Below are 24584 nucleotides of genomic sequence, written 5' to 3'. Positions count from 1 at the left end.
GTTTAAAAAAATACTTTTTAAATTTTTATATTATTTTTATATTAATATCAATGGTGAAATAAATATTATATTATTTTATTGCATTATATATTTATAAAATATTAATTTATTTTAATACAAAAATCAAATAAAAAAAGCTACTCTTGAACTAAAGGAGTACTCCCTCTGTCCCAAAAGTATAGTCTTGTTGGGTTGGGCACGATATTTAAGAAATATTGATATTATATTGATAGTCGGTAAAAAGTAACGATAAATGACTTTTTTGTCTTTGTGAGTATATTAGTGTAAAAAGTAGTGACAATTGTGTAATAATAATAAAAAAATAGAGATAGTTTTATAGTGATATGATTATTTATAAAAATGAGACTATTATTTTAAAATCGATAAAAATAATAAACAAAACTATTATATTGGAACGAAATGTGTAATATATTTTGATATAAGATGGTTAAATTAATAAAACGAACAAACAAAAACATAAAAAAAGTAAAAAGCACATCCTAAGATACGGAATTCCTAGTCAAATCACCTGTCTTCGCACACTGACACGTGTCCTTATTTTTGTCCATGTAATAATTTACAGTAATACTCTATTTATTTTCAATATTATTTTTTGGATGTGTTTCTTTACGTTTTACTTTGAAAAAATTAACTTGAATTTAATATTAAAATAATATTTAATATAATATTTTGTAAGAAAAAAATTTATATTTTTTAAAAAAATGCAAAGTTCAAACAATAAAATTTGAAGAAATTTAATTAAAGAAACAAATTGTGTTTGGTTGTGAATTTGATTTTTAAATTTGAAGTTTTAAATAAATTTAAATTAAAATAGTCCTTTGATATACTCCCGCCGTCCACACACAAAGTAAATATTTACTTTTGGCACAAGATTTAAGAAATAATAGTATTTTAATTATAGTGGATAGTTAAAAGTAGTAAAATGACATTTTTGCCCTTACTTTTTGGTGTAAAAGTAATGATGTGATGTAAAGTAAGGATATTTGTGGAAAAAAGTAAGGTACTTAATAAAATATTTACTTTATAATTAGACGTCTCAAAATAAAAATATGTATACTTTATAGCTGGACGGAGGGAGTAATATAAATAGATTATGTAATGTTTTGAATGTAAAATTAATTTTTAGTATAATACTTTATCCGTCCATCTCCGTCTTTATGTTTTATTTACTTTTTACGTTATTGTACTTAACATTAATATATTTTTATATTTATATAAATTTTTATAGACATGTCATTATAACAGTACTATAAGACACTAATAAAAATAATTTTATTATTTCACTTAATTTGTATTATAATAGTATTGTAAGATACTAATATAAAAATCAAAAGTATTGTTTAATATAATATCTTTTACAAAAACAAAAACAAAAACAGAATGAAAGAGAAAAAATTTGTAAAAAATCCACAAAAAAAAATGCAGTCTTATTATTTTTTATTTATTTTAATTTAAATATTAATATTTTGATTTAAAATAAAATAATAAAAAAAAAACTCAGAAGTATTTGGACTTTGTATTTTCTCACAATTATATGTTTTTTTTTCTAATAAATATCTAATTATACATTATTTTAATACAAAATTAAAAAAAAAAAATTGAAACTCATCCATAAAAAAATACACCCTAAATATATATTATTTTTATTTAATTTATTATTGTTATTATCAAACCAACTAAAAATTGCAAAACAAATTTTAAAATACATCATTAATAATTGTATTTCCAAATTTTATTTTATTATTAAAAAATACATATATTATTAGTGGATATGTATCAAAGGGCACAATAAATTAATCAAAATGCAGTAAATTAATTAAAGATTGTAATATAACCTGGAAGTGGCGTGCTCATATTGGTCCCGCTAACGACTATGCCTTTACACTAGGGTGGCTTTATTATAAATAAATAAAATAAAATATTACTCCCTCCGTCCAGATACTATGTCCACGTTGCCATTTTTGTCCGTCTCACATACCATGTCACTTTTTTTTTTTTAAAAATGATTACACACTTTAATCTCATTTTAAAATTTTTAATTTTTTTATTTTAATTAAACTAATTAGTTATCTTAATCTTAATTTATAATTATTTATATTATAAAATAATTATTTTCACTAATACATTCTTAATTATCTACTAATTATACCCCTCCTAAAATATACCGTGTTGACGGAGGGAGTAATAATTAGAACCTAAATTACCAAATTACCCTCACCTCTAAATATTAATTTCTATATTCCATTTAATTCCACTTCATCGGCTGAATCTCCAGGCATAACATAAACGAGAAAAATAAAATAAAAATGAAATTACTCTCGACGCGCATCCGACCGTTAGTTTAAGGAATACGTGGACGGTCCAGATCGTCCCACTTTTCCTCCCATGATTGGGCGCCGTACACCAACCCCTCCCACTTCATTATTATTGGTCCACGCGCCCACCCAACTGGGCCCCACTTTGCATTATTTTTCTTACACTATAAATACGGCCTCGCAAAACTAGACACATGGCGGAATTGGAGTAGGAGGAATTTCTGCAGGCTTTAAATAAAAAATAAAATAAAATAAAAGGTAATTAAGGATGTTAATTAATTAATTAATTAATTATTTATTTATTTATTTATATTGACTTTTGCATCGTATTTTAATTTGTGCTTATCTGCTAATTTCAGCTTTTCGCACTTCGAACTTTTTGAAGATATTTTCACGTGGGCTATATCTAATTTATCTTGTATCCCTTGCCTCCACTGCACTTTCTAATTCTGGTTTCTCTCTGTGCCTATGTGTTCGATTTCCTGATTGGCTAATTTCAGAATCCAGGCGTAGATTCTGGTTATGAATCAATTGCCGATGCCGAAGGGAATGTGCTCCTCCAGCATTTAATTTGGGAATTAGGGTTTTTATTTTTCTGATTTGCTAATTTTAGGGCTTTTAATTTCGCCGTCTCTGTGAATTTGGGGAAAAATTGGATTCAAATGGGGGGCTAATTTTAGGGTTTTTAATTTCGCCGTCTCAGTGAATTTGGGGAAAAAATTGGATTCCAATCGGGGGCTAATTTTAGGGTTTTGATTTAGGGTTTATAATTTCGTCGTCTCTGTGAATTTGGGGAAAAAATTGGATTTGAATGGGGGCCTAATTTTAGGGTTTTGATTTAGGGTTTTTAATTTCATCGTCTCTGTGAATTTGGGGAAAAATTGGATTCGAATGGGGAGTAATTTGAATTTCAAAAACTTGGGGACGGGAGATATGGCCGCCGGCGGCGGGAGGCCGCCGGGGAATTTTCCGTTGACGCGGCAGTCGTCGATTTATTCCTTGACGTTCGACGAGTTCCAGACCGCCGTCGGAGGAACCGGGAAGGATTTTGTGTCGATGAACATGGATGAGCTGCTGAAGAACATATGGACCGCCGAGGAGAATCAGACCGCCGGATCCACCAGCGGCGGCGGCGGAGCCGCCGCCGGAGTTGGAAATAGCAGTTTGCAGCGGCAGGGTTCTCTGACACTCCCTCGGACTCTGAGTCAGAAGACCGTCGACGAAGTCTGGAAGAATATTTCAAAAGACTACGGCGCCTCCGCCGCCGCCGATTTCGGTGGATTTAATATTCCGGTGAAGGAGCCGACGTTAGGGGAAGTTACACTGGAGGAGTTCTTGGTAAGAGCTGGCGTTGTAAGAGAAGATCCTCAATTGGCTAAGGTTAGCTATTTTGGAGATTTGTCTAATGTAATGAATAGCTCCGCCATGGGAGGATTCGGTATACCACACGCGCCGCCATCGCCGCCGCTCCTCCCGAAGCCTAATTTGGCGTTTCGGCCGAGCGCCGCCGTGGGGATGTCGGATCTGCCGATTAACGGCGGCGCCGTTCCGAGTGCAGTGCCGCTGCAGGGGATTGTGGGATTAGGGACGAATGGAGTAACCGCCGTTAGGACAGGGTCGCCGGCCGTCTCGTCGGAGGGAGTAAATAAGAGCAACGGCGGCGACACCTCGTCGGTGTCGCCAATTCCGTACGCATTCAACGGTGGGTTTCGCGGCCGGAGAAGCACCGCCTTAGAGAAGGTTGTCGAGAGGCGACAGAGGCGGATGATTAAAAACCGCGAGTCGGCTGCAAGATCACGCGCTCGCAAGCAGGTAAAAAAATATTTTTGTCCGCACAATATGATTTGTTATTTTCTATTTTTTAATATAATTATATATTTTAGTTTCATTTTAAATTTTAATTAAATTATTTAATTATTTTAATTTTAATAAAAAATTATTTTTATTATATAATAATTATTTTTATTAATATAACTTTTTAATTACTTACTAATTAATATATTTTATCTAAATTATCGGAGGTATGGTAATCCGAACAATGTATGTATAGTATAAAATTTTATTCATATAAAAAATTTATCCATGCATTTTTTTATATAGGAGTACTTTTTTATTATTAAAATACTATTTCCTCAATTTCTGTGTAAGATGTACATTTATTTTTGACTCAAAATTTAAGAAATAATAATACTCCCTCCGTCCCAAAATTTTAATCTTGGTTGTGATGGACACGAGATTTAAGTAATATTGAAATTATATTGACAGTGAGTAAAAAGTATAGATAAAAGACATTTTTGCCTTTGTGAGTCTATATGTGTAAAAGGCAGTGACAATTGTGTAATAATAATGAAAGAGTAAGAGTAGTTATACAGTGATATGGTTATTTATAGAAATAAGACTGTTGTTTTGGGACGAAGTAAATAAGACTATTGTATTGGGACGGAGGGAGTATTTTAATTGTAGTAGATATTTAAAGTAATACAAAGATTATTTTGCCCTGTATAAAATAATGATGTGAAAGTAAAATAAGAATATTAGTAAAAAAAGATGGGTCCATAATTAATAAGAAAAGGAAATATATACATTAATCCGGGATGGTCGAAAATGAAAATTGTATATTAGATTAATATGAGACGAATGAAGTATTATTTATTTGGGTCTTTATTGGTGTTTTGACAAAATCAACATAGTTTTATTGGATGGAGAGTGTACTATATAGTTTTGCAATACAGGACTTTTTGATTTAAATGATTATTTTACTTAAAAATTTAAAATTGTTGCGAGATGTGTCATTAATTATATATTTTTATTACTCCCTCCGTCCCATGGGTGTATTACCGTAGACACGAGATTATTACCGTAGATACGAGATTGTAGGTAAAGTATAATTAGTAAGTAATTAAGAAGTGTATTAGTAAAAATAATTATTATTTAGTAAAAATAATTATAGATTAAGATTAAGATAAGAAAATAATTTAATTAAAATTAAGAAAATTATAAAATTTAAAATTTAAAATGCGATTAAAATGTATAATTATATTTCCAAAAATAGAATGACAAGTTATGTGGGATGAACGAAAATAAAAAAATAGGGACAAATTATGTGAGACGGATGGAGTAATATTTTTTCTACTTATCTCACTGTTTTATTATTATTACATTTTAATTTTACAATGAATTTCTTATAATAATTCACCTATACTTTTTTTTTTTTTTTTTTATCTAATTTACTTTATTCTAGATTTATATAAAAATATTGTTATTTCTTGATTAATGTTTTCGTGTTCAAACAATGTACTACGTAGTTTCATATCAAGAGATTTTTTTTACTGTAAATGACTATTTTATTTAAAAATTTACACTGATATCATTAATTACATATTTTATAGTTTTTTGATAACATTAAAAATGATCGTAAACAATTTGTTTGCAAATTAAAAGGCGTATACGATGGAATTGGAAGCCGAAGTCGCGAAACTCAAGGAAGAAAACGAGGAATTGCAGAGGAAACATGTAGACAACAACAAACTTCATTCCTTAATTCATCAATGTCTCGATTCGATTGTGCTAATGTTGTTTTTTTTTTTTTTTTGTCGTGTCCAGGCAAGATTGGTCGAAATACAAAAGAATCGGGTGGCGGAAATGGCGAATGCGCAGCAAAATGGGAACAAGAGACAGTGCTTGAGGAGGACACAGACGTGTCGATGGTAATAAAATCTAAACTAATCTAGTCTATGGATGTCTGTCGTCGTTGTTGTTCGATTATTAGTTACTACATTTGATGATGTCTGAAATATCATTGCATATTTTTGAGGATGTAAATATTACAGAGGCAGGGACAGAGATACACATATGGATGTGTCTCTCCCTTGTAGATGAAGATGATGATGAAAAATTAATTACAGAAACGGTAGGGTTTGTTTGTTTGAAGTCTGAATGTTTTTCGTGTTATTCGTCGTATTTTTGTTATCCTTCGAAATTACAACATCGAATATATATACTTTTAGGGTGTGTTTGTTTGAGAGATTGGATTTTAAATTCACTGTTAATCTTATTTTTATTTATTTTTTTCAAAAATCAAATCAAACATTTATTTTTCATTTTTATATTATACTAAAAATTAATTTTACATTCAAAACATTATATCAACACCTATTTATATCACATCATATAAATATTTTAATTCAAAATTTTTACTATTCAAATTTCAATTCAAAATTCAAACCCCCAAACAAACACACCCTAAGGTATTAAAATAATGTATGTGAGAAGAAAATTTGTATTTTTTTTTTCGAAAAGACAGAATTCAAATTGTAGAAAATTTGAATTATTGATTTTTTGTGTATTAATAAAGCATATATCTTATACATATATATATTGTGTTGATGTATATATATTGTATTTTTTTTTTATAATATTTATGGAAAATAGTGTCATTTAAAATAGATTGAGTAAATAAACTTTTTGGTACAAAAAATTGAAAGCATAGAACTTAAGAAAAATAAATTATTTTATTTTTATTTTTTCATTTTTTTTTTCATATTCAAATAAATTGAGATAAATAAATATTGATGCAATATATTTATCTTTTAAAATATTTTTGTACTATTTAAATTTATAAAACATCACATATAATTTATTCAAGTATTTAATGTTTGAGAATTTCTTTTTAGAAAAAAAAACACTAAAACCTAATCTTAAAAGACATCGTGTCGAACTTATTATTAAAACAAAAAAGTAAACCATTTTTTTTTTCATGGATTTTTATTAATTAAAATTCTCTTTTACCCGATTAATTATTACTCTTTTTATCACTTAACAATCTATCTATTTTTTATTTTGGTCCGCAAATATCATTACCTTTATATCATACAATATTAATAGCGTTAATTTAGTCTTTCTACTTTTATTTCTTCTTTATCCAAATATAATACTAATATTTTTAAAACTTCGTACAAAAAGTAAATAGATATATATAGATATGGGACGAAGGAGTATTATTATTACTATTATTATTATTATTATTATTATTATTATTATTTATCAAAAATAGTTGTATTTTTTATAATTTTCAACTAAATTTTCTATTCAACCAATAAAAAATTAATTTTCATTCTCTATTAAATTTATTTTCTATGCAATTTCATTATCTACTTTTGCAATTTTATCTTTTATACCAAAAGTCCCCTAAAGGTCATGTAAAAAAAAAAAAAGGCCTATTCGAAATAAATCGTTTCAATTATAGTACTTGACAAGATCAAAATAGTACCATACAATATATATATAAATCGGACGGTATGTATACATATATCATTACATGATAATATAATATATACTACATATTTTAACAATACGATATATTTTTATATAATACAATATATTATTAATTTCAGCATAGTAAATATATTTAAACAACACAGTATAATATATAAGTTACACCCTATGCTTTTATACGGTATAAATATTTTCATTTATTATCTACTTATGTTTTAGAATATTAATATTTTATATGTAGTACTGTACATGGATAAATATACAATTTATCCTAGGAGTATTTTGCTTTTAATTAATAACAATTTTTTTTATTAATTTTATTGTATAATCAATGGTAGTATTTTATAAAAAATAATAATTTTATACAATAATTAATTAAAATAAATATTAAATTATTTTGTCATTTAATTATGTAATTCACTGTGTGTATTATATAGAGCTAATAAAGGCTAACAAGATAATTGAATTTGAGTCATAAAAATTTGCCTTAATGATGTATACGAGGTCAATACAAATATGATACGATAATGAACATGTTGGATTAAGGTTGATGTTATATACTCGAAACCGATACGAATAACTTGATTATGATATATTAGTATCAATTAATTAATTATTTATGTCAAATAATTTTAAATAGATATTTAATCCACATATTAATTTAAATTAAATTCAATTTAATTTATTATGCAAATAATATTAGAATCAATAAAAATTAACATAATACGACACGTACGATACGAGAACTTGACACGAAATAATTGAATTTGAATAAAGAATTTATGAGTTCGAATCGATCGACTGACAGGTCTAATATTACAATTATATCCCAAAAAGTAAATACTCATAAATGTTTAACATTTTATATTTAGTGTGTTTCACATAAATTTCTTTTCATTTTTTTTTTTTATGTTTCTGAAAATTTTATTAGGGGATAGAATATAAATAATATTTAAATATAAATACTAAAAATGTATAGCAAGATCCGTTGTAGTCTAGATGGTTAGGATACTCGGCTCTCACCCGAGAGACCCGGGTTCGAGTCCCGGCAACGGAAAGTTTTTAATTTTTTAATAGTTCTTACTGGGCTATCCGAAATGGGCCCAAAACCAAAAGCCCAATACAAAGTCTAATTGGGCCATCGTCTAAAAGGGAAATTCTTTGAATTGCTTTACTGACGGAATTATGGAGGCAGGCCGTGCTGTCCCTTCCGCAGACAAATCTCCGGAGACACGAAAACCCGCCTTTTTTTCGTCTGCCTAAGCTTGAAAACCGTCAGTGCTTGTACTGGACGAGATCCGGACGGCGACAGGAAAATCTTAACTAGGTAACGTATTTTAGGTTCATTTTTGTTTGGGTTAATGTTTTTGGTTTTGGTTATGATTTTGTGATGAAACTTAGGGTCGGAATAGTGGAATCGAGTACGTGAAAAGCCTATTTAAGCTTTTGTGAGTTATTAATAATTTCGCGTGTACGTTGGATTCGTATCCGTGCGTCTCTCTGATTTCTGAAGTTCATGATTTGTGTTCAGTTGAATTTTATAGAAATTTAGCTATAACTTGACTGGAGATTCGTTGATTCGGATTTCAGTGTTACTTCTTGCTCACATGTGCATTTCATTTCTGGCATTTTTGGATTGGAGTTAATTTCCGTTTTTTGAATTGGGTTCTTATACTGTTTTTGCTTTCCCTAATTATGGTATAATTATGTCTTTTTAACTATTGAAGGCAGAATGGGATACATAAGGAGTGTTCATCAACTGGGTAATAGAGGTTTATCTCATAAGTTGGGAAGTTTTCGACAAAATAAGACCTCTAATGCTTGCTTACATCAAGGTAATATCACTTTACTGTCATTTGTATGGACAATAGGGTGAATTCATGTTGGCTATATAAACTATTTATGTTAAACTATGTTTGGTGAAGTTGATATAGCATCAGTATCATATCTGGATGAGAAGTTTACATTTAAGGGTCTAGAAATTTTGAATAAGATGGTTATTTTGATAAGTATGAAATAACTAATGTGCCTTTCCGTGACTCTTGTGTTTATGGTAAACAACATCGAGTGTAATTTCCAGTGTCTGTGTCTCCTAATCCCAAACAACTAGTGTTATGAAATTCTAGAATATATTCTTGCTAATGTTGGGAAGTCCTAATGTGGGACTCGATATGGAAATCGGTATTTTCTATTCATTATTGATAGTTTTTTGCAAAAGGTTTGGATTTTCCTAATGAAAAACAATTAGTTCAGTGCTATTGGGAATTATAGGAGTGATAATAAATCTTGGTAGGTTTGGATTTTGTAAAGATTGTTGTTATAAAAGTATTACTTTTGATTGTGATCTATTTAATTTGATTAGACTGGTTCAGTCGTAACTTATAGTTGGTGTGGGCAATTGCAGTGGCAATTGAGTCAACCAATTTCATCTATGGTTCAAATATAAATGATTGGGAAAGGCTATATACTTCTTCAGCTCCAGCTCCTGCTTCATCCGGTGTGTCGGAAGGCAAAAAGATACGGAAAAAGGATTTATGGGAAGAACGAAAATCTATGGTGGAGAATTATGTTAATAGGTAAACAATTTTCCAAATTTCCCTTGTATGTATTAACTATTCAGAAAGCTTGGGATAGGAAAAATTGTAAAAAACTTATGCTTCATTGAGCTGAAATGTTAATATCACTTGCGATGCGATGAGTGAAAGAACAATGAGTTGAGAATTGGTATCTTTTAATTGTTTCCAGGGTTTCTTGCATTGTGCAATATACAGTCCTTTGTAAGGTTCAGCGCGCTGGCTTTGTAGATAGTACTTTGAAGAAATAGCAGTTTTTTCATCCAGTTTGTTTTTGAAATCTGTTCCTTTGGTCAGTCATTGTCAATGACATTGAAAGCTTGTTTAAGATGAATGCTCCAAATTGGCACAATATTGAGTATATTAATTTGGGTTAGTTTTTGAAAGATAGTTCTTCATTAAATTTGGGACACAGTTGTCTGTAGCCTAATTATGAACATGTATTTATTTATTTTATAATCATGATGTCAGTTGAACATACACAAAATTTGTTCCAAATATAGATGTATTAAGCTCTGCATGTTTTGACACGCTGATTGCCTGAGAAAATTTGTGTTAAGATAATTCATTGGTTTCCTTTTTGTTTCATTTTCAGCTTTGTGATAGCAGTATTTACTGTTGTCTCAATTGTTATGCTTACTATTATTATAAGGAATTCTATATGAGCATACTTTCTACTTGCTGGTCATACTCTTTTTTTTTTTACGTATCTTTACAAAGGCAATACAAAAATGTGTAAGGTTTGTGTGATGTGTAGCATACATTATCATTAACAAATGCATATGCATCACTTGTAGTATTAAGTAATATATTGATTGATTAACAGGTACAGGGAAATGAACGCAGGGAAATTTCCAAGTGCTAGTAATATTAAGGCGAACGTAGGAGGGTCTTACTATTCTGTTAGAAAGATCCTCCAGGAGATGATATACCATTCCAAAACACCCTTCATGGACACTAAGGCTTCTGTTTCGCTGGAGAAAGGTGCTGTGAAGAAGGCAGGACCAGGTGTCGGCTCTCGGGAGGTTTTACCAAGAAATAAGATAGAACATATGAGCCCAATCTTGAAAGTAGACATGAAAGATGACATATCCAAGAGCGTCAAATCAAAGGACAAATTACAGTCTCCAATTTCAGATCAAGTGAGTTTATATGATGAACCAAACCTTTTCGAGCAAGGGACGCCTTATAATGCTAAACCGTATATGTCATTGTGAATTGTAATCACTTTCAGTGGAATGTGATGCACATATTTCAACTGCATACATTTTAATTCTAGCAACCCACCTTTCTGATACTGAATCTGAAATGTTTTATATTTTTTCATTATTTGAAGAGTGAGATAGCAAAGCATGATGGGCCTCAATTCCAGTGCCTGGTCAATGAATCTAAAAGCAGCCTACAATCTGATCCTGGAAATAGCTCAGAATACAAGACTGTACATGAGGATAAGGTGAACTTGGATGGGTTACAGCCGACTGCTGAGCTAAAACAGTCAACTGAATCAGATGTATCTTGGAGGTAATTTCACTATATTCATGTCTGTATACATCTTTGTAACTGTTTACCTATGTACGTCTTAAGGCCCTTTGAGATCCTCAATGGTAGAACAGGAAAATCCTTGTGGTTCTCTTATTTTTCTTACTGTTTGAGGTTTTTAGGTCTTTAATGTGATTTTTAAAGACACCGTGACATCTTATATATTATATCTTTATTGAAATTGATAATCAATCTTGTTGTGGACATGATCCTCCATTAAACGGGAGATTCTAAATACAGAGTGCAACGGGTACTTAGTAATATTCTAATAGTATGCTCTAGTGCTAATTTTAAAATGGCATAAAGAATAGTTACTGAGATTTCTTAAATGTGGACTAGAGATAGGAATTCTTGCATTCCAACTCTCTAATTTCAAGGTAATCTTGGCTGATTGATTGATTATGCTCAATTTTAGTTCCTTGCTTTTCTATTTTATGTAATGAAGTTTTTTCTGGTGAAGGCATCCGTAACACTGCGTTCTATATGTGTGTTTCTTGGGATCGTATGTTTCCAAACTATTATGTATAAAGCTGTGTTGTGTATGTTAGATTTTATAAAGGGCAACTTGTATTTAACTTACATTGTAGGAAGGCAAATCTTTTTATTTTCAACTTATATTGTTGCCTTTTCTTTCTTTTTTTCATCTAGTTTCTCCAACCGTAAAATTTATCATCATATGCTCACTTTTTTATTTGAGAAGTGCTTATGTTATCTGAATGCAGCGAGTCTCGCAAAGTACCATCCACTAAAGCTGCAGAACCTCCAAAGAAATCCTCCGTGTGGCACAATCTGAGGTCTTTTGCAAATGGCATTTTAGGTATATGGAAGAGATCTTAATAGTGCTTGAGGTTTTGAGAGAAACAGGCATTTTCTTATCAGCCAGAAACACTTTCTTTGAGAGGATTTTTCGAACTAACTTTGGCAAGATTTCAATCACTTTGCGCACGTTGAATCTGTAGTGGGATACTATGTGATTAGAAGGGTAGTTAATTGTAACGGTAGTAAGATTGCTAGAAATTGACCTTCCTATTGGTCATGGTGATTTTATGGGGATGTATAACTTTTAACTCCAGGGATATTAGATTCACAAAAACATGCAAGCTGTTGAAAGTTCATCGATTGTAAGTATCCAAGATCTCCATTGCTTCTCTAGTACTTCTATCACCTCTCAGCCCAAACGAGCATTGTGTTGCCGATGTTTCTGTAATCAGAGACAAAGATCATTCACATGAATTCTGATTATTTTGGAGTAGTGAAGTTTGAATCAAGAACCAGTTTCCACTTTTTGTGAAACATAACTAATTTCTTCTCATTTGTTTAGTGTATTGACTATTTATGTCTCAGGCCAAAATTTGTCAACAAGATCAGAGGTCACCAACAATTGTATGGTGGTTGAACTACTTGGAGAGCAAAAACAATTCAACTTAAAAAGTTACCTACTCGAGACTTCCTTGCTGAATACTAACCATTTTCTTTTCTTCAATTTTGTCCTTAGGAAACTAAAGAAGATTGGTGAATAGCTGAAATGATTATTGATGTTGTAGGGAATTGAATGATTCTGTATACAGACAAAGATTTCTGCAGTTGCAGGTGTCAAAAAGAGCAAGACATTTGAGTGTGCAGAAACAGAGTTTGCATTCAAATTTGTAACCAACCCATCATGTGAGTCTCCTCTGCTCATTTCAGAACACACCCCACTTCATTTCTCTGCTTTTTATTTCCTTATTTTCAGGCATGGTAGTGTGTGTAGTATGTACATATATACTTGGGTGGTAGTTTTGAATTTTATAAATAGAATGAGTGACTGGTGAAGCACAAGGTACTAACTATTATTTTCACCTCTGTGGGTAGGGACATGGTTTGACTGGAAAATGCAGGCCAGGCCAGCCTGTCTCTCTGTCATTGCTTTTTTGTTTAATAATTTTTCATTCAATGTCTTTCTTCCACAGATTGTTATTTGAATATAATTGCTTCCATCAGATAGGACTATGTTATAAAGCTTTGTTCTTTAGAAAGATTGGAAATTATCTGATTAGTTGAAATCAATTGGGGTGGATTTGAGTAAGGACTTGCTGGTGTTGTAATGGCATGGACAGGAGGAACTGACTGATGGTGTCTGACCACCACTATGTCACAATGTAATAACATTTTTCATAGATAAAAAAAAAAAAAAGAAAAACGAACTAATGGTCATTGATATTATTCCGTGATGCTTATGGGGCAGACAGGCTAAATCAATATCAGTCACCACATATAAAAGAATTAAATAGCATATATTTTTATTTTGAAAGAATGTAATGCTGTATGAATATATTTGTTGTACTGAAATTAATTATAGTATATATTGTTTGAGATTATATATCCGGGTAGTTCATGTGGTGCATTTCTATTAATATAATTCATGTGCTGTTTGTTGTATATCGTTTTCATATTGTATTATTAGTTCATATATTGTATTTATATTAGATTGAATTAAGTTACTTGTTATTTCTTTTTTTTTTTTGTTATTTGTATGTATATGATGGGTTGTATGTCGTATTATTCAGTCCTTTTAAGATATTATTCAGTATTTTTAAGGTAAAATTGTTTTTATTGCAATGTCTCAGTTTGGAGTATCAGTAGAGCGCAATCTATGCCAATTTGCCCTCCATTGTGCCACTCAAATTTTCAGTCAAGACAAGACTGTGCCTTTCATTGAATCTCAGGAAATCCTGGGCTCCACACTCCTAGGCTAATCCACTCCATTGATGCTAATGCTACAAAGAAGGTAACCCTCAGATTTCCATCAGGAGTCAGAGTCCCGGGTCTTGCCAAGAAATCTACATACAGAAACAAGGTGAAGAATCTCACTTAAATAGCTTTTGTTAACAGAACACCATGATTAAGACACCTTCCCTTGATTCCCTCGTAGTCCAAAAGGAACCGTTTTTCGCGTAAATCCACATATGATCGCGTAAACCCATTGTAGCCTAACTATTTCCCCCACCCCACCCCACCCCACCAGGGGTCAAGATTCAAGATCCACATGACGAAGACCAGAGCATTTCCCCCTTTTTTATTTAAGCAGTAGTATGAAATAATACAAAGTTTGCATTCTGATCTTTCTATGTAGTCAATCTTTCCCTTTTCCTTTTCCTCTCAGGATGCCGGAGATGGGTTTTCAAGATTCGAGATCGGGCCTCAGGGCCCGAGATGTAAGTCCAGATTCAGTGATTTTCACCACTGAAACCAACTTCAGTCTCTTCTCCTCTGCTTCCGCTAGTGTCGAGCGATGCTCCTTCGCCTCAGACGTGCCTGATCAAGATTCTATCTCCTCTGTAAGTTTCCTCGATTCAATCCCCCAAGCTTATTTCACATTTTCTTGATAATTATTATTATGCATTTGCACAAAAATGGTGCGATGTTCTTAGTGGGGTCTGTGTGGTCGAACAAATCTAAAGCTAGATTTTCCATACACAACGTTTTGATGGGTGGTTCTAATTTCTACACAAGACTGTAGTGTGTAGTTCTTTCCAATCTAGAAAAAATGTCTGCTTTGAAGGAGCTGGTAAAGTTGAAATCTTTGATTTGGAACAGCATTTGGCAGGGCACGAATTGTCTGATGTAATAATGAGTGGACCAGATCCAGATCCAAACAAATCCACCACAGTACACAAGAACAACTCTATCGTTAAGATCAGCAGAAAAGAAAAGGCTAAAGGTACAGTTTTTCCCCCTTTTACTTGAATTTCAGCTTTGGTGTCAAGACTGGTTTTTTGCTAATTGATCTTTCTTACACTTAATGTTCGATGAAAATAATCACCTGAATTTATTCTGAAATTTAGATAGTAGTGAGGCTGAAACAACAGAGGATGAAACCCTAGCCGTAGATTCTGCAAGAAGTTCATTTTCTCAAGCCCTTAGAGGTATACATACATACATATTGCGGATTCATTAATGCCATTGCTTAAGAATGCTCGAATTTTTTGGTGTTTATTCATTCAATTCCCCTTTGCTGCTTCTTGTTGGATTGGATTGATTAGAATGCCAAGACCGGAGATTGAGATCGGAGATTCTTCTGCGAAAGACTGATCGTCGAAGACCTGCTTCGCTAGATCTCAACAGCTCGGCGATCAATCCAGCGAATTCAGCATCTCCAAGATTCGGGATCATGAAGAAACCATCTGCCTCGGCGCGCAAGACGGGGACGTTTCCGAGCCCCGGAACACCTAATTACCGTCACACAAGTGTCGGCATTCAGAAAGGATGGAGCTCGGAGCGCATTCCATCGCACACGAATGCTAACCGGAGGAGCATGAACGCCGTGTTCTTGCCCTACAACAACGGCAGGACTTTGCCTTCAAAATGGGAAGATGCAGAGAGGTGGATTTTTAGTCCGGTATTGGGTGATGGATCGGCTGCAAGAGCTTCGTTTCAGCAGCCGCAAAGACGGCCTAAGTCGAAGAGTGGACCCCTCGGCCCTCCCGGGGTCGCCTACTATCAAATGTTCTCTCCCGCCGCGCCAATGTTCAACGACGGAAATAAACTCGCCCCGCATTCACCTTTCTCCGCCGGAGTAATAGCTGTGAGCGGCTCGTCCACTCAATATGGACCCCGCGAAGGCGCCGGAAACTTCCTCACCGAGCCATGTATGGCCAGGTCGATTAGTATACATGGATGCTCCGAGATGCTCGGCCAATCGTCATTGCCCGTGCTACAAGGTATAAACCGTCTATGACCCTGTCTAAGTATTTAACGTTTGTTCAATGCTGATGGGAAATATGGAAATGTTATTAAAGATGGCACCAACGGCATATCTCGTGCTGTCTCGAGGAGGGATATGGCGACGCAGATGAGTCCCGAGAGTAGCATCGAGTCGTCGCCTCGACGGCTGTCATCGTTCTCGCTAGCAACTCCATCTATTCAACCTGTTCTGGAATTTCCGAGCACGCAATCCTCCAAACAGGAAATCCGGGATGTGTCAGTCGACGAGCTGGTCACTGTGACGAGGTGGTCCAAGCGATATAAGGGTAAAGCTCCTGAAAAGAGCAGCCAAAATGCCGATGACTGGAAAAGAAAAGCTATTAGTATTCACTCCACGGGATGGGATGTCTCGACCGAGACATCTAAGAGTATATCGAAGTAACTCTTACATACAACCTATTCTCGAGTTTTGTTTGCTTTATCTCCCATATTTAGTGAAGACGTCAATGATTCGAAAACTTGTCTTAAAATCGCGTTTCAGGATTCAAAGGGAGGAAGCTAAAATTATGGCATGGGAGAATCTGCAGAAAGCGAAAGCCGAGGCTGCAATTAGGAAACTCGAGGTACTTGTCTCCGCCTTCACTTCCTGTCTTGTTATTTCATCGTAGGTATAAAGATCGATTGGTGGGTGTAGAGTTTAATCACAATGTATATGTGTGTTTGTGGCGTAGATGAAACTTGAAAAGAAGCGAGCTTGGTCGATGAACAAAATTATGAAAAAACTTAGATCTGCACAGAAGAAGGCTCAAGATATGAGAAGCTCTATGCTGGCGAACCCCGCAGGCGATCGAACCTCGAGACCCTTCGAGAGAGCATTGTCTTTCCGTAGAACTCGGCCGATTGGTTCGCTAAGTGGATGCTTTACTTGCCACGCTTTTTAGCCTCTTCGCCTTTCATGAGGGGCTTGGGGCTTTCATAATTCAGGTATGCTTTCGAGCACAAGATAACTTGTTCCGATTATGTTATTTTATGGGCAATATTGCTTATAACTTGTCCGTAGTTCGAAAAGTCTGCATCATATTCCTACATTATTTAGAAACTGCATAAGATTGGAATTTCTTCCATAGTATTTTTGAAAATATTGCACAAAATCTTTCGAGGATTTTGTGCAATGTTTTATATATCATGAGGGAGAATTATGCAAATTTTTTGTACCGGAAGCGGATTATAAGCAATTGTGTTTGTTTGATGCAATATAATTCAGGCAAAATTACTCGTAACTCCCATGTGGTACTTTAAAAATTGCATGATGCCCCTTATATTTAAAAAAAACGTTTGAAACTTCTTTTTGACATTTTTTGTGGGATGAGAAGATGATTACCCATATGTACTTTTTACATAAGAGGGGGGTATATGCAGCGTTTTTAAAAATATAAGAATGCGTAATGCAATCTTTAAAATAATAGGGAATTTACGTTGAGTTTCGGAATCACATGGGAGTTATGGACAATTTTGCCTAAAATTCATGTAAGGATACTCGTTGATCGATCTATTTATTGAACTACTCGGTCTTTCAACTCTGCAGGCATAGAGACATCACGTACATATCGGAACAAGCCTATTCGGTATTGTGCTAAAACTTGGAAGAGAGACGGTGTCATCTGTATCGTTGTAAGTATGCGACTTTGAAATCGAAATTATCGATCAATTTGGCGCGTAGTCTACAGATGTGTGTTTATTCTTCTTCTTCTTCTTCTTCTCATGTCATGTCTTGGACCATCAACATTGTGTCTATTCTTGTTTGAGATTGCCATTTCATTCTCGAGGATGTATCGACGACGACGGCGACAATGATAGTCTCCCTAATCGGGTGATGTTAACGTAATCTGACAGACAGTGATTTGTCAGCCCCGGCGCAACCAAAGCCATTATCCGGAAAAGCTTCATGAACCACCCTTCTTTGTACTGATCGCCGTTCGACCACGGCAAGATGAAACCTCTTAAAAGCTCGTAAAATGCATTTAACGTCATCGGTACGAGGTGTAGCAACGAGAAGTAGTTCTTGTTCGGTTCCTCTTCGAGAACCTGATCGATCGATATATATATAAGGATTGTGGATTTTGAAAGTTAGACGTATGGAAGATATATAACGGAGATTGTTATGCACGTGCCTGGCCGTTGTAGCGACTATTGAAGTACAAACACGGCCCGAAGTGCTTGAACGAGAAAGTCCAGTCGTCGTACGGCAACCTCGGAATCAAGTCGTTGCAATATACGTACCTGTATGTATATTTATAAATAGAGCTCTTAAACGAGTCGGTAGCTCGGTAAAGTCTAATAAGGTCAACTTGATAAAATTCACTAATATGCTATAAATTCTAAGTATATTTTTAAACAAATGTGGAATATAATTCGAACTTGAAATCACTCTTTTTTGTTTTTTTTAAAAAAAATTTACCTTTACATTTTTGGAAGATGGGCGAAGTAGTATTACAAAAATAGATACAATTTTTATTTAAAATATCTCATTACATGATTATTTATATTTTATTCTATTCATCATAACTCAAAGTATTATATTTATTATTTTTTTCGTTATATTTCAAAATTTTATTTTATTTTTATTTTAGTAAAAATAATTATACTCTAATACAAAAATATTTTTAACTTTATTTAAATTACAATCATACTATTACATATACATAAAGTCAAATAATAAAAAAATATCAAAATTTTTTAAAACTTTTCATAACTAATAAAATATTACTCTCTCCGTCCGATTCTAAAAATTACATTTATGTTTACCTTTTGAGTCATTGTATGTAACATTAAAAATATCTATATATTTGTATAATTTTTTGTACAAATATCCTTCTATTACTATTATAAGATACTAATGGAAATATTTTTGTAATTTTTTTTTAATTTATACTATGTGTTAATATAATAATTAATATTCAAATATCAATACACATAAAATAAATAAAACTTTAGAAATGGACGTATATGATAGTATTATTTTTAAATTTATTAGAAAACTCCAAAAGACTTTTTAGAGTGGAACAAAGGAAATATTAAATACTATTTTAATTGATTTATTTTTTATTATTTGATCCCAAATCTCAAATACAACAAGTACAAATCTTACAAGAACAAAGATTAAATTATTTCAAGGTTTTTATATACTGCTTTAAGGTTTCAATTTTAGTTCGAGATTTGTAGATAATAAAAATTCAAATTGAAATAATATTGATATGACATAAATAGGTATTTCAAATAAAAAAATTATTTATTTAATTTAAAAAAAGTTAATAATTAGATATTTAATACTCCTATTATATTTTTTACTCGTTCAGTCTTACTTAATTTGTTCCTAATTTTTTTATTAATGAATAATAATTTAACAAAGTTACCTGTAATAGTTGACATGGTAGAAGTCCATCTTGGCCTTCAAGTAGTCTCCGAAATGGCTGTCTCCAACCCTAGGCTGTCCGAACGTGTACACACCCTCCAGCCGCCGCAGCACCGCCGCCTCCTCGTGCATTGCCAGAACGCCGGCGAACAGAACAGCCAGGGCGCCGCCGAGGCTGTGACCTGTCAGGATGAACTTTGCCCCCTCGTCTTCCGAAATTAGGGTTTTCAGTTCCTCCCGGATTCTGTAATACGCAAACTCCCGGCAGCGGCGGCGGCGGAGCTCTTTCGGCCACCCGTCGGACTTCTGCATTCCGAGGGCTTTCATGAAGCCACGGTGGATCTTACCGACGCCCTTGAATTGGTGCCACGAGATGTCGATGTCCGTCCGCCACGCGTCGGCGTCGAACGGCGCCGTGCCTCTGAACGCCACCACGATTAGGGTTCCACCGCCGCCGCCGGATCTCTGCCGGAATAGTATGGCGTGCGTTGAATTTGTTTCTTGGTAATCTGTATTAATGCATTTAATTAATTAATTAATTAATAATAAGTAAATAATTAATGGTGTGTTCGAAATATAAATATTTATTTAACATATATAAATAGATATTGATATATGCTTTGAATAGTAAAGTTAATGTAATTTAGACTTTTAGGGTGTGTTTGTTAGGGATATTTTCCCCAAATTTTATTATTTATTCAATTTTTTTCAAAAAAATATCGAATTAAACATCTATTTTTTTATATTATACTAAAAATCAATTTTACATTTCAAAACATCGTATTAACACCTATTTATATCACATCAAAATACTACTTAAATAAAAATTCAAATTAACATTCAATTTCAAACAACAAATCTTAAAATTGATTGACAAATAAGAGTTATTAATTTAACCACTATTTGTGGCGGTGGTACAGCTAATTTTGCGCGACGTACAAGCAATAATAGCAAGGAGATATTACTATGAGATTAAAATTTAATTATTACCATTCCAGAAGCTGTAGAACCCCAAAAACTCCATCTATACATTGAAAAAAAAAATAAAAAAATGGCAATTAATCTGAGAAAGAATTAAAATGTAATAAAATCTAAATATTTATATATAAGAATAGATTAAATTAATATGATTATGTACGTACCTGCCAATGATGTGTGACAATATTTTGGACAAATGCTTGATTTTCGTATGATAATTTGGATGCCATAATAGCTAATGAAGCATACTTATTATTATTTTTATTTTCTGTATGATGTTTTTGGAAATTCAAATCCAAATCGAATCTCTTGTCAAGATTTCCAATAATTGATGTGAATGTTTCTGATGATCTTTCTGGCCTCACCAATCTCCCTATATCATAATAAATTATGAGTAATATATCAAAATATACATTAATCTTAAACGATAAGTATATATATCTATATATATATATATATATATTGAATTATGGAAGCTCAAATACACTATTCTATTCAAACGGAATAATCGAATTTGGAAAATAATACCCAAACACGTCACTAATAAACAAGAAAAAAAACCAACGGCAATTACGTAAAGTAACAAACTAACATGCATGCACGTAAAATAAAAAACAAATAATCCAAAAGCTAAATCAAAAATCAAAAATAAAAATAAAATTCCGGCCACGTACCGGCGAAAAAATTAAACAGCAGGCGGCAAAAACCCCCGTTGGCCGGCGGATAATTAAGGCCGAGCTCGACGGCATTCCCGACGGCGGCCATCGGCGTTTTCAAGCGGATAAGAATTTTTTGTAAGAAAACGGATACGAGGAGAATCCATCTCTGTCGAAACCCGACAATCAACTCTCCTTCGTCGAACGAAGAACTGAAAAAATCCCTTTTTCCGAAGTCCCGTGAGCTCAAGATCCGGACAAGATCGAAGCCGGTGGCGTCTTCCGGCTTGAGCACGAGATAATTCTCGGAAAAATCTCGATTCTTGGCCATGGCAGTAAGGAACGATCCGACCCGTTACATGCAACATGAGATATAAATAAATAAAATTTAAAAAATGGGGAGGTTAATTGCATGATAAGAAAGCTAGATTACAAAAGGAGGGTTTAATTTAATGAAGAATTTTATTATGATAATGAAGGGTTGATGGAGATGGATTTGGTATGTGTGTATTTCAAGAATGTTTTGTTTATTTTATTTTATTTTATATATATATATATATTCTGAACTAGGTGACGTATTTGATTAATGATACTGTATTTAAGATAATAAAATTTAGCTAATTAATAATAGTAAATTATTATATTATTTATTACTTTTGATGTGAGTAGTATTGTTGGTATTTTTAAAATAAAATTTAATATATAATTTAAAAAACTTAAAATATTATGTGTTTAAATATTTTGAATATTATATTTCAATAAAATATATATATATTATGAATATCATTTTATAAAAAATAATATTTTATATAATTCATATAAATACAAATACAAATACTTATTTATTTATTTGTGATTAACATAAATTAAATTTATGAAAAATAAAGAGTTCTAAATATTACATTTCTTTATTAAGAAGAAATATAAAAATAAAAGAATTTTGTAGATGTTAAGAATATAATTAAATTTATTTATATTGTTAAATATATTTAAAAGTGATAAATTTACAAACAATAGTAACATATTGTTTTTCCATTTTTGTCCGTCCCAAAACAATTGTCTTGTTTTTTTATTTAGTAACTGTAATCCCCACTTTATAACAAAATTATTCATATTTTTCCAAACTACCCCTAATTATTACTCTAATCTACTTTTTAAAATTTTTCAAAAATAAAGGCATTTTAGTCTGTTACATTATATTTTATATCCATTTTGAATTAAATATTATTATTCATTAATTTTGGTGCCAAAACTCAATAACATTGACTCTTTGGGACGGAGGGAGTATTAACTATTAATAGACTCAAAGGAAAACGTGTCAAACTACTGTGAAATTAAGAGAGTAATTTTTACTATTTTTGTTTCTAATCAAATTCATAGAGCCTCGATTATTTATAGAGTGAATAGATCTCCCTTTTCCTTTTTTACCCCTATCACACCATATCTATAATTTTTTTTATAAAAATATACTCTCTCCATTTCACTTACCATGTCCATGTTGCCGTTTCTGTCCGTCTTACATCTCATGTCACTTTTACTTTTTTGGAAAAATGATTACCGATTTTAATCTTATTTTAAATTTTCATAATTTATTTTTTTTAATTTTAATTAAATTAATTAATTATCTCAATCTTAATCTATAATAATTTATATTATAGGTTAATAATTTTTACTAATATATTTTTAATTATCTATTAATTATATTTATCTTAAATTCTTGTGTACCAAGACACCCAATGTGGAACGGAGGGAGTATTATTTGATTTCGTAAACATTACATTAAATAATTGTTCAAGACACAAAGAAGCAAATATGAAATAAAAATACAAAGGAAAAGTAACTATAGTAGTTTTTCCGTGGGGTTTATTACATCCTTTTTGCTTTTCTGATGTTGCCTTTGTCAGTTTTTTATTTGCTGACATCTTTACTTTAATTAGTGGCATGGTATATGTCATATATATAATATATATATATATATATTGGGATTTCTTTTGTATTTTAATTTTGTAATTCTCTTAAAAATAATTTAATAAGTTAATGTAATATTTTGTATAAAATCGAGATATTACAAATAATATATTTTAAATAAAAAACGTATCAAAAGGATGTTTTGGATTATATTTGAAGTTTGGTTTTAATTTTCTTTTGTTATGCAATTAATTCTTTATAAAGATATAAATACTTCCTTTTATAAAATAAACCATAAGAAATAAATCCGAAAGTGCAAACTAATTAGGATTTGTTGGTTTAGTGTTATGTATAGATAGGGTTTAGCATGAGCATGAGCAAATTATTATTATTTATATATAATATATAATGAAAATTATATAAAGTAAAAAACATCCGAACTTTTGATTTTATGAGTATATAAATAAGTATATTTGAATTATTAAATTAAATATTTGTAATATTCCCTCCGTCTCTGCTACACTGTAGATACTGTATTTTAGGAGGGGTGTAATGAGTAGATAATTAAGAATATATTAGTGAAAATAATTATTCTATAATATAAATAATTATAAAACACTGTAGATACTGTATTTTAAGAGGGGTGTAATGAGTAGATAATTAAGAATATATTAGTGAAAATAATTATTCTATAATATAAATAATTATAAATTAAAATTAAGATAATTAATTAGTTTAATTAAAATTAAAAAAAATTAAAAAATTTAAAATGAGATTAAAATTAAGATAGCTAATTAGTTTAATTAAAATTAAAAAAATTAAAAAATTTAAAATGATATTAAAATGTGTAATCATTTTCCAAAAAAGAAAAATAACATTGAATATGGGACGGACAACAACGTGAATATGATATGTGGGACGAAGAGAGTAATATATATTTTTTTATTGGATGTATTGTATACTGAATTTGTAATATCTGTTAATATATAGGAAAACAATGAAACTATATATATATAAATATATAAAAGAAGTTGTCATGCAAAATATAAAATAAATAAATTATATAGTATGTCATACTGCCCCTTGAATAATACTCCATAATAATAATAATAGTACTATAATTTATTTTTTGTCGAAATAATATTATTTTTCTTCTAAAATTAGCGTTATATCGTCATATATATACATATTAATATATTACCATAAATATAAATATATATATATA

General features: G+C 31.5%; 4 protein-coding genes and 1 non-coding gene across 7 annotated transcripts; 4 read left to right on the top strand and 1 right to left on the bottom strand.

Moving 5' to 3' along the window:
• Nucleotides 1–2533: 2533 nt before the first annotated feature.
• On the top strand, nucleotides 2534–6378 carry LOC127264477 (bZIP transcription factor 46-like). 3 transcript variants are annotated; one of them, XM_051294027.1, is made up of 4 exons: nucleotides 2534–2594; nucleotides 2837–4148; nucleotides 5778–5849; nucleotides 5940–6378. In XM_051294027.1, the coding sequence occupies exons 2-4, from the start codon at nucleotides 3228–3230 to the stop codon at nucleotides 6045–6047; spliced, it is 1101 nt and encodes a 366-aa protein (XP_051149984.1). In that variant the 5' UTR covers nucleotides 2534–2594; nucleotides 2837–3227; the 3' UTR covers nucleotides 6048–6378. The 3 variants fall into 3 exon arrangements, with proteins under 3 accessions (XP_051149984.1, XP_051149983.1, XP_051149982.1); XM_051294026.1 differs by having other exon boundaries at nucleotides 2696–4148; XM_051294025.1 differs by lacking the exon at nucleotides 2534–2594 and having other exon boundaries at nucleotides 2635–4148.
• Nucleotides 6379–8594: 2216 nt separating this feature from the next.
• Nucleotides 8595–8667, top strand: TRNAE-CUC (transfer RNA glutamic acid (anticodon CUC)). Its single transcript has one exon. It is a non-coding gene; the product is annotated as a tRNA-Glu (tRNA).
• A 1084-nt stretch (nucleotides 8668–9751) lies between these two features.
• On the top strand, nucleotides 9752–12559 carry LOC127264342 (uncharacterized). The gene is made up of 5 exons (XM_051293823.1): nucleotides 9752–9791; nucleotides 10015–10186; nucleotides 11010–11325; nucleotides 11520–11704; nucleotides 12445–12559. Exons 1-5 carry the CDS (start codon nucleotides 9752–9754, stop codon nucleotides 12557–12559), a joined length of 828 nt encoding a protein of 275 aa, XP_051149780.1.
• Nucleotides 12560–12574: 15 nt separating this feature from the next.
• Nucleotides 12575–18808, top strand: LOC127264453 (uncharacterized). Its single transcript, XM_051293993.1, has 10 exons — nucleotides 12575–13384; nucleotides 14329–14558; nucleotides 14865–15039; nucleotides 15299–15422; nucleotides 15547–15627; nucleotides 15745–16422; nucleotides 16501–16843; nucleotides 16947–17028; nucleotides 17137–17389; nucleotides 17991–18808. Exons 3-9 carry the CDS (start codon nucleotides 14866–14868, stop codon nucleotides 17344–17346), a joined length of 1692 nt encoding a protein of 563 aa, XP_051149950.1. The 5' UTR covers nucleotides 12575–13384; nucleotides 14329–14558; nucleotide 14865; the 3' UTR covers nucleotides 17347–17389; nucleotides 17991–18808.
• Nucleotides 18221–21782, bottom strand: LOC127264341 (triacylglycerol lipase OBL1-like). Its single transcript, XM_051293822.1, has 6 exons — nucleotides 21470–21782; nucleotides 20960–21168; nucleotides 20808–20841; nucleotides 19819–20326; nucleotides 18577–18685; nucleotides 18221–18490 (listed from the first exon to the last, which is right to left on the bottom strand). The coding sequence occupies exons 1-6, from the start codon at nucleotides 21780–21782 to the stop codon at nucleotides 18221–18223; spliced, it is 1443 nt and encodes a 480-aa protein (XP_051149779.1).
• Nucleotides 21783–24584: the final 2802 nt, after the last annotated feature.

Source organism: Andrographis paniculata, unplaced genomic scaffold, assembly GCF_009805555.1.
Source record: "Andrographis paniculata isolate CXL003 unplaced genomic scaffold, ASM980555v1 Contig70END, whole genome shotgun sequence".
NCBI lineage: Eukaryota > Viridiplantae > Streptophyta > Magnoliopsida > Lamiales > Acanthaceae > Andrographis > Andrographis paniculata.
This window is presented reverse-complemented; position numbering and strand designations above follow the sequence as displayed.

Bases quoted from the DNA above. Each gene is read 5' to 3' on its own strand.
- LOC127264477 (XM_051294027.1), top strand. From the start codon at position 3,228: ATGGGGAGTAATTTGAATTTCAAAAACTTGGGGACGGGAGATATGGCC. The intron at 4,149-5,777 runs GTAAAAAAATAT...GCAAATTAAAAG, and splicing joins GATCACGCGCTCGCAAGCAG to GCGTATACGATGGAATTGGA. The intron at 5,850-5,939 runs GTAGACAACAAC...TGTCGTGTCCAG, and splicing joins AGGAATTGCAGAGGAAACAT to GCAAGATTGGTCGAAATACA.
- LOC127264342 (XM_051293823.1), top strand. From the start codon at position 9,752: ATGTTGGGAAGTCCTAATGTGGGACTCGATATGGAAATCG. The intron at 10,187-11,009 runs GTAAACAATTTT...ATTGATTAACAG, and splicing joins GTGGAGAATTATGTTAATAG to GTACAGGGAAATGAACGCAG. The intron at 11,705-12,444 runs GTAATTTCACTA...ATCTGAATGCAG, and splicing joins GAATCAGATGTATCTTGGAG to CGAGTCTCGCAAAGTACCAT.
- LOC127264453 (XM_051293993.1), top strand. From the start codon at position 14,866: ATGCCGGAGATGGGTTTTCAAGATTCGAGATCGGGCCTCAGGGCCCGA. The intron at 15,423-15,546 runs GTACAGTTTTTC...TCTGAAATTTAG, and splicing joins CAGAAAAGAAAAGGCTAAAG to ATAGTAGTGAGGCTGAAACA. The intron at 16,844-16,946 runs GTAACTCTTACA...ATCGCGTTTCAG, and splicing joins ACATCTAAGAGTATATCGAA to GATTCAAAGGGAGGAAGCTA.
- LOC127264341 (XM_051293822.1), bottom strand. From the start codon at position 21,782: ATGGCCAAGAATCGAGATTTTTCCGAGAATTATCTCGTGCTCAAGCCG. The intron at 20,327-20,807 runs GTAATAATTAAA...GCATTAATACAG, and splicing joins GTTCTACAGCTTCTGGAATG to ATTACCAAGAAACAAATTCA. The intron at 18,491-18,576 runs GCACGTGCATAA...TCGATCGATCAG, and splicing joins ATAGTCGCTACAACGGCCAG to GTTCTCGAAGAGGAACCGAA.